The 9,412-nt window shown below is 40.3% G+C and overlaps 1 protein-coding gene across 2 annotated transcripts; it reads left to right on the top strand.

The window, feature by feature from the left end:
- The first annotated feature begins 3,676 nt into the window (after window positions 1-3,676).
- Fabp7 (fatty acid binding protein 7) lies at window positions 3,677-7,660 on the top strand. 2 transcript variants are annotated; one of them, XM_085690036.2, is made up of 4 exons: window positions 3,677-3,850; window positions 4,262-4,434; window positions 5,030-5,131; window positions 6,556-6,864. In XM_085690036.2, exons 1-4 carry the CDS (start codon window positions 3,778-3,780, stop codon window positions 6,607-6,609), a joined length of 402 nt encoding a protein of 133 aa, XP_085546162.2. In that variant the 5' UTR covers window positions 3,677-3,777; the 3' UTR covers window positions 6,610-6,864. The 2 variants fall into 2 exon arrangements, with proteins under 2 accessions (XP_085546162.2, XP_048281272.3); XM_048425315.3 differs by lacking the exon at window positions 6,556-6,864 and adding an exon at window positions 7,320-7,660 and having other exon boundaries at window positions 3,681-3,850.
- The last annotated feature ends 1,752 nt before the right edge of the window (window positions 7,661-9,412 follow it).

Here is a 9,412-nt window from a genome sequence, read left to right on the forward strand (position 1 = left end):
TGGTTGTGGGGGTGGGGTCTGGGAAGTGTAGGTAAGACAGACAGATGAGTGCCGAGAATGTCTGTGCCACTGTGGGGGTGGTGTCTAGTCTTTTCTCTCTCACCAATAGCAGGAGAGCTGTGCATCACCAGCACTACCAGCACAAATCATATTTCATTTCATCCATGAAGATGTTCATTAGAATTTTGTATAGTTTCATAAAGAAAAGGTCTTGAATGTTGATTATTTTCCTTAGCAGCTACCTGTGGGAATTATGGTCACTCTCTGTTTTTTTTTTCTTTTTTTTTTTTTAACAAAGGGGGAAGCTACTAGAAAGCAGGCCTGAGAGACTCAGCCTTGTATTCAGATTTCCCCTTTCAAAGTCCCCTCTCCCTCTTAATTTCACTACTTAGAATAAATAGATCTTTATAATGGATTTCTTGATTCCCCTTTGGCTTGCTGAAGATGGGGCCTTGGACACATACTTTGCCACTGAATCCCATCACCAGCCCTCCCAGTTACAGAAATGCTTAGAGGTTTCACTGCCACTAGTTAAAACATACAAGAGTTAGCTCTAAGAGAAATGTCAGTTTGTCAATCCATCACTTTTCCTTCTTGATTTTATGAGGCATGTACATTATCAAAGCTCCAGATGGCTCGTACATTCCTGCAAAGTTTAGGGAATTGAACCTCCCTTAGAACAACACAGGTTCTGCTCTCTGACTTTCTCTCTAGAGAATCAAATACACTCCTATGTCAAGCAGGAATTATTCAGTGTTAATATGTTATATATTGAGCATTTCAAATTTGCACAGGTGTTGATTGAGGAAGTCATAAAATAGACGGAATCTTCCAAAAATTCTAATATAGATATCTATGTAACAATATTCTTTTCTCTGTATCAATATGAAACCCCCAAATACCTCCTTAAAAGAATTATATTAGTATGAACTTTTAATTAGAATAGACATAGTCTAATTGAAATCTTTCTGCCATATTCTTAGTCTGAAAAATAGAGGGGAGAAATGTGTAAGGACAAACATTTCAGCTCACTGAGCTGAGGTGTCTAGCATATACCCTGTCTCCCACGTTGTTTGGCTTCTCAGTCTGATTCTTCCAAAGGTAGGGCCAGGCTGCTTTAGGTGATGCTTTATGCTTCTGTATTTAACTTGAGAACAAGAAGAATACATATAGAAGGGCTTAAATAAGAACATAAGATCAGGTTGAGAATTTGTTTTATGTTTTGGCTTCTTGAGACAGGGTTTCTCTGTAGCTTTGGAGCCTGTCCTGGAACTCGCTCTGGTAGACCAGGCTGGCCTCGAACTCACAGAGATCCCCCTGCCTCTGCCTCTCAAGTGCTGGGATTAAAGGCGTGCGCCACCACCAGACTCCAGATTGAGTGTTTTTAAAATAACTGCACTGTGGTATAATTATCACAAATTCAATTGGACCCATTTAATATGCATACTTAATGAAGCATGACATATTGATGAGAAAATTGTTCTAACCCAAAAAACGCAGAATTGCAAACACACACCCCCAATAATATACACAAAGAGTGGCTACAACAGCCTGAAAAACAAGTCAACCTTGAAGCAGAGAAAATATTTAAATCGTTACTGTATCAAAAATATACAAAATACACAAAATCACAGCTCAATCGTGCCACAAGGACATGTGCTTAACTATGTTCATAGCAGCTTTGTTTGTCATAGCCAGAACCTGGAAGCAACCTCAATCTTCTTGACCAAAGAATGGATAAGGAAAATGTGGTACATTTACACAACGGAGGACTACACAGCAGAGAAAATAACGACATCTCGAATTTCGCAGGAAAATGGATGGAGCTAGAAAACATTATTTTGAATGAGGTAACCCAGACACAGAAAGACAATTATCACATGTACTCACTCATAGGTGGTTTCTAAACATGAAGCAAATAAAACCAGCCTAAAAACCACAATCCTAGAGAACTTAGACAGCAATGAGGATACTAAGAGAGACTTACATAGATCTAATCTGCATGGGAAGTAGAAAAAGACAAAATCTTCTGAGCAAATTGGAAGCATGGGGACCTTAGTGGGGGTTGAAAGGAGATGGGGAGAGGCAGGGAGGGGAGTAGAGGGAAATGTAGAGCTCAATAAAAATCAATAAAAAACCAATGCTCAAAAAAAAGTGCTCAATGACCTCAGTAATGAGGGAAATGCAGACTTGTCTTTGAAAAGGTCGCTTGGTTTCCAGAGAAGCCACCAAAACGGTAAAATAGTTATTGCTATAGAATTAGGTGAAGCCCAAGAGTGGCTGCATTAAGAAGCCATATGAGCCAGGCCTTCACACTGTCATATTTAGAGTAAACTATAAGAAACAGCTGGTAAATTTTTGTCTTATTCATTTGAACACGTTGATGGAACTACCCACATACATTGTGCAAACAGGCACAGAACCAGTTCAGGTCTTTATGGGAAACAGTGTAACGCGCTATCATCTACCCTGCATAACAATAGGCTGTGTTCTCAGCTCTTGTCTTCTATATGTGCTGCAGAATGGAGTATAGGCACTGTGAGTTCAGGCTCAAGTTGGTCTAGTAGAGAAGCAGGGATTGCCTTGACAAACTCCTGCCTCTCTGAGCTGCAGAAAATGCCATTTCACTGGGGCCTACATCTACAAAGCACGGAAAATCTCAAGGTGAAGGGGGAATTCACAGAGCCCCCTCTAACTCCTCTATTAGAACCTTCCAGATATTCCGTCCTTCTTGTGCATTCTTGTTGTACACTGAACTGGAACTAACTATAGACAAAGCTCTCCACATTCCCACCACCCCATCCAGTTCCTGTCTCCCTACTTATTGCATTGTATTTAGGTTGATGTGGCCCCAGGAAGCAAAAATATCCTTTAAGATCTTACTAAATGATCCTCTGTACAGCTTTTCCACATTGATTCTACAGCCTGCTGAAGGAGGTGAATGAGAACACTCGCCTCTTTGTTTCTCTAACTCATTAGTGAATCCTAACCACACTTAGGTTCCTTTTCCATTCCGGTCTGGTTCTTACATTCTTAGAAAGAACTACAGGATCTTTAAATTCATTGTGTTTGTGTTGAGAGGGAGCCAGACTGTCATGTTTCATTGATACCCTGAGTAGGTCTCAAACAGAGTGCATCTAGGGACTGCATTCCGCCTATCCCCTGTATCTTTTCACAGTTTGGCACATTCTGGTCTGCATTTTGCTCTCCATGTAAATATAAAAGAAAATAAAATACAACATTCAGATGCCTTTGTCTCAAAAATCTGTCATTTTAGTGGTTTTTTCTTTAAGGGGGTCTTCATTGGCAACCAACATGTTTGTTAAGGAAACCAATCTGAATGTCTTATTGTCCTTCTCTTTCCTTTCCTCCCAGTTTGAGACTGCAGTTGCCAAGGTTTTTGTTTTTCTGAACCTGAAAAACCCCCTCTCTCTCTAGTCCTCTGGTCTCAGGCCCCACTGACTTCCTACAGAGTGTTCTCAGGCATCCGGACTGTAGTGCGTGCACTGGGAGGATCTTGACCTACTCCAATAACCCAGTGGCCTGAGCAAATCACAAGAAGGATTGGTGCCATCTGCCCAGCCCCTCCCCCGTGACAGCCTACTGGAAAGAGGGACAAGTTAGCCATTCAAATAATTGGCTTTTTGCCGGCTTCTTTTCCAAATAAGAAGGCAGGGGTTGCTGCTGAGGTGCAAAGCGTTTTCGTGGATTACAGTGGCGGTGAAGACCTGAGTTCCTCCAGCTCCTCCCTGTTTTCGGCTGACCGGAAAGGCAAGGATGGTGGACGCCTTCTGTGCCACCTGGAAGCTGACAGACAGTCAGAATTTTGATGAGTACATGAAGGCTTTGGGTGGGTAAAAAGAAGACTTGCTGTTCTCTTTTTAGTTCCGTAGTTTGATTCTTAGAAATTAACTTGCTAGGCTTCTGAGAGACAGGGTGAGCACATTGTCATAATATGCTAGACTATGCAGAGCCCACTTAAATGAATTTTTAATATGGCATTTTCTTACCTTCTTGCCCAGGACCAAATAAGCTTCTGTAATGTGTGTGTTTGTGTGTGTGTGTGTGGCGGGGGGGGTGTTCAGTTTTCCTTTGTTTGTGCTCAGCTGTTCCATGGCTAATGGACTAATTAACCATCAATCAGGTTTGAACAGAACCTACACTTTAGAATTCTGGATTCTCCGAGTGGCAAGCAGATTTTGGCTTTATGAACTGTTTTGGAAGTCACTGTTACCTGCGCTAGCTACTTTTGCTGTTTCAGGTGTGGGCTTTGCCACCAGGCAAGTGGGAAATGTGACTAAACCCATGGTGATAATCAGTCAGGAAGGCGGCAAAGTGGTGATCAGGACCCAGTGCACCTTCAAGAACACAGAGATCAGTTTCCAGCTGGGGGAAGAGTTTGAGGAAACCAGCATCGATGACAGGAACTGTAAGGTAAGAAGCCACCTTTTCAGGGTGAGGATGTGGAAGCGAGATGAATATGCTCAGTCCCTCTGCTGCGTACATGTGGAGAGGGGGAAGATTTCAGAATTTTCATTCAGGGGGAGGGAACCAGAGTTATCACTCCAGTGTACACAAGTTGTATTCTAGACGGAGTAATTTCCATAGCCAAAGTCCCAGCCTCTTTTCCCCTTGTCCAACACTTTTTACTTTTGGTAGCAACCTTTACCCAGAGAGTGTTGAACAGGGTTTATGTGAAAAAAAGACAGCACCCTGTTTCTTCTCTCTGATCCCCTCAGTTTGATCATTTTTACACTGAAGCTTTGCTTCAACAGGAAGCGTGAGTTGTTCTGGGTTTTTATTTCAAATATTGAACATTTTTTGTAACTGGTTGTATACATTTCAGCCAAATTACAAGTGGCCACATCTGTGGATAACAGTGCCTCTCAAAGCAATAGAAGATGAAGTGCTTCTAGAGCAATCACAGTGACGCACTCAATCACGGCACTCCCCAAAGTCCTGTCGTTCCCCGTCTGTGGGAAATCAACTCCTATCTCTTAATCACCCACATTTTTATTGTTAATCTCAGTCTGTTGTTCGGTTGGACGGAGACAAACTCATCCATGTTCAGAAGTGGGATGGCAAAGAAACAGACTGTGTAAGAGAAATTAAGGATGGCAAAATGGTTGTGGTAAGTACTAGCAGTTCTTCATTTTCTGCCCATGACCCCTTCTACCCTTCTTTCTTTCTTCCTTTCTTCTTGCCACCCATTTCCAAGCTTCTCTCCTTTTGCTCCCTCCCTTCTTTCTATAACATTGTGTGCCTGTCAAAGTCCATTAATACCATGTAAAACAGGAGGAATGAAAAGAACAGGACAGTTGTTGGCTTGGCTTATGTGTACTTTTGAAATTATCCTCCAACTTACCCAGAAGTGTGTGTCAAGAATTGTCATTATAGGATTACTATGGATCTCCAACCTTCACCTGAAACTTAAATGTAAAATATTGTGCAGGAGAATATATGAAGATAGCTGATATTAAACCATAAAGTAACTGAACCAAGAGAAGTTACTTATTAGATATGGTCATAAGAACATTTTAAACATTTTACATTCCAGTTTATAGAAGCTCAGTGCAAATAATTTAAAGTTGAAGAAAAGATAAAGCTTTAATTTCTTCTAGAACTGTTTGATGTTACTTCCTTGCAGTTTTTTTAAATGAATCAGCTGAGTCTTTAACATGTGTTCAATGATAGCGAGGCATCCAAATGTTTTAAAATAGAAAAAAAAACAATTTTATAAATAATTTCTCTAGTTGTAGAAGCTTTTATCTAGACTTATAGTGAGCATTTTTACATTTTTGTTTTATGTAATTAATACTTTTTTATTTATTTTACATAATGATTACAATTTCCCTTCCCTTCTCTCTTTCCATTCCCATCTACCTCTCCCCCTCCCTCTCCCCTGCTCCATCCATCTCCATTCAGAAAGAGACAGGTCTCTCATGGGCTTGAACAAAGCATAGCACATCAAGTTGAGGCACAACTGAGCTCCTCCCTCTGCATAAAGTCTAGGCTAAGTCATCCAGCATGGGGAACAAGTTGCTAAAAGCCAGCTAAACACCAGGGACAGGTCCTGATCTCACTGCTAGGAGTCTTACAGACCAAACTTCACAACTGTCACATACATGCAGGGGGCCTAGTTCGGTCCCATGCAGGGTCCCTAATTGTTGGACCAGAGACTATGAGCATCCATGAGCTCGGGTCAGCTATCTATAGAGACCATTTTAAAATTAGAAGAGTTATTTAGATGATAGTGATATTTTTAAGCTGACTCATTGCTCTTGTTCATGTCTGGGGTTCCTTTACAAATTCCTGCTATGATAAAATCAGAAAACGCCTTTGCTATTGCTATTACAAAACAGATTACCCTCTTCTTTAATAATACAGTCAGGGTTATTCTGAACTGAAACGCACGTACTTCTTCTCACATGTGTAAGGCTGGGGGAGCAGAAAGCAGGGCTTTTTCTCGAATCATCAACTAAGAGTTTATTTCTAACAATAACCCTGAATCTATTTTTTTTTATGATGCCACCTCCGTTTCTTTCCTGTCTATAGACAGATGGAGCAAGCTCAACTTTGGGAACTATGACTGTGATCAGGCGTGACTGAATTCTGAAATGGAGATTAAAGCAAAGACATGCTGTATTCTGAGGATCACATCAGTGTTTGAAAGTCATGGGCACACACCTTAATATTTTAGAGTGATTTTACAGTAATTCTTTAAGTTCAGAGTTAGAGAGTCAACATTCAGTGCTATTGCCACATAACCACCTGGGTGAGGTTAACATGGGCAAAATATTACAAAGTAGAGAGAATACTGTGTTGCTAATTTTAAAATAAACCATTATAGATACCATGAGCTCAGATGATTGTGTTTTCTGAAAAAGTCAGCCAAGATTATAGATTGAAAACTGTTATGAAAATTTATCATAAATGTAACTCCCTTTCAAAGCCAACAGTCGAGGCTGCAGTGAGACACCAGCATGTGCCTTCCTTGCATCCCATTTGTTCTGGTTGCCTTAATAATTACACAAAAGGAGTTCTGCAAAAACCTGCAATTTCAATTGCAAACTCAGTTTCTGCTCCCTTTTCATTTTCAAAAACCAGAACAATGTGAAAATGTGTTTTACTCATTAAACACTTGTGGTTTTGTTTGTTTGTTTGGTCAGAAAAGAAAGAGTATATATGCAATGTTTAATGGTTGTAAATGTCTTCGTTCGTCAGGCTTAATATTGAAATCATATACACGATAATGTTAAAAAACTTCATCCATGAATGTTCCTGGGTGAAAGGACTCAATTTTCCTTTAACTATTTCAGACTCTTACCTTTGGCGATGTTGTTGCGGTGCGCTGTTATGAAAAGGCATAGAGAAGATGACGGTTCTTTGGAAGTTCGGTTTGCTGGAGTCTCAGAGTTCACCAGCTACTGGAACTCTGGTCACTCATTAGACATTAGACGGTTGTCTATGGTGTGGAAGCAGAAAATTATAACTTAAAGATGTGCTACCCCAAGCAGCTCATAGAATTTTGATATGCAAAGCAACCTTTTTTTTTAGTTTGCTACAATTTATAATAACTTTTTATAAAGATGGGAACACACATTGTTATTTCCTTTGGAATGCAAACCCAATTGGAATAAAAAGTATACACACATAAAAAGTTGGCTGTTGTTTTTAATGTCATAAGTCCATCTAGGAACTATCTATTAGAGAGTTTTCATTGACATATTTGCGTTCTTATAGCATAAACTAAGGTTGGAAAAGTAATACCTTGTATAAAATACTCATTCATAAAATAACTGGGTGACCCAGAAAATGTGGAGATGCCACATTTTTTGTGACCTTGACCAAGAAATTTGAATCAATAAATTTGATCAGGATCTAAGGAAATTGGTCACAATGAGTTGGTCTACAGAAATCACCTTTTACTGTTAAAAAAACGGTCCAAAGGGGGAAAATGATAGGCTTTAAAATGTGATAAAAATAAATATGACCCAATTCCATGCAATCACAATATCATTTATCAAAGTTTTTAAGTAAAGACAATTAGAAAAAGGAAGCTGATCTTATACTCCGTTCCAATCGTGAATCCCCAGACACCTCACTGTGTTGGGCTTTACTAAGTCAAGAATGTTAAGATGGCAGTGCTGAGGGAACCGGAGAGAACCTTTGTCTGGCGACGGATGCAGAAGGAGACAGAGACCCACATCGGAGCACTGGACTGAGCTCCCAAGGTCCAGTTGAAGAGCAGAAGGAGGGAGACTATGAGCAAGGAAGACAGGACCACGAGGGGTTCACCCACTGAGGCAGTGTGTCTGAGCTAATGGGAGCTCACCAACTCCAACTGGACTGGGAATGAACGAGAAAGGGATCAAACTAGTCCCTCTGACTGTGGTTGACAGTTGGGCCAATGACAATGGCACTGGGATTTGTCTCTACTGCATGTACTGACTTTTGGGGATCCTATTCTATTTGGATGCACACCTTGCTCAGCCTGAATGTAGTGGGGAGGGCCTTGGACCTCCCACAGGGCAGGGTGCCTTACCTTCTCTTAGGACTGGAGGAGGGTGAGGGAAGGATGGGGGGGGGGAAGTAGTAGCGAAGTGGGATAAAGAGACAGATGGCAACAGACCAAACCAAAACAAATACCTTTTATATCTGGTTTGCACTTGTGATATGAAGAAATGAGACTATGTTTTGTTACTTGTTAAATGTTCTTTAGTCATTTATCTCAACCCATGATATGAGACAAGGCAAGGAATATTGTATGTATTCTACCAAAGGAGTAAACTAAGGGTTAAAGCTGCCTAGCTAAGTTCTCCTGACTAGCAGATAATACTGAGAATGGCAAGGCTCAGTGTTTCTCTTTATATCCACTTGGAGCTCAGTATCTCAGCCAAGTTTCCTTCTAAAACAAAACTGCAAGATTTTATTGTGATTATTCCCTAGGCAGACTTTCCTCCGTTGGCTTTAGTACATAAGTCTCTACGTGGGACATATCTTTATCGGGAAAGTACGTAATGCTCAGTTAATGCAACCTTGTGATTTCATTACATTTTTATAAGTGAACTCAAGGTCAAAATATAAAATGCGAGGAAATGTCCTATAATTTATGTAGTTCACTACAATGATGCCGCTACCTGATTGCTATATGACAGGCTCAATGTTCCCCACCCAAAATACTTGGGATCAAAAGGGTTTTGCATTATGGGATATATATGTACATAACAAGATATCTTAGAAATAAGACCTAAACACAAAATTCATTAATGTTTCATTTGCACCCTTTTCACATACTTGGAAGCAATTTTGTAAAATATTACAATGCACTTGAATTTTGACTAGAGTCAGCATGTAAAGTCTGATATTGAATCTCCCCTTTGTGTCACGTCAGTTGGGGACTTCGGAGAAA

The sequence above is a fragment of the Myodes glareolus genome, chromosome 1 (genome assembly GCF_982192425.1).
Source record: "Myodes glareolus chromosome 1, mMyoGla1.1, whole genome shotgun sequence".
Taxonomy (NCBI): domain Eukaryota; kingdom Metazoa; phylum Chordata; class Mammalia; order Rodentia; family Cricetidae; genus Myodes; species Myodes glareolus.

Excerpts from the sequence above, each read along its gene's own strand:
- Fabp7 (XM_085690036.2), top strand. The coding sequence starts at position 3,778 with ATGGTGGACGCCTTCTGTGCCACCTGGAAGCTGACAGACAGTCAGAAT. Across the intron at positions 3,851-4,261 it reads TGAGTACATGAAGGCTTTGG|GTGTGGGCTTTGCCACCAGG; the intron begins GTGGGTAAAAAG and ends TTGCTGTTTCAG. Across the intron at positions 5,132-6,555 it reads AGGATGGCAAAATGGTTGTG|ACAGATGGAGCAAGCTCAAC; the intron begins GTAAGTACTAGC and ends TCCTGTCTATAG.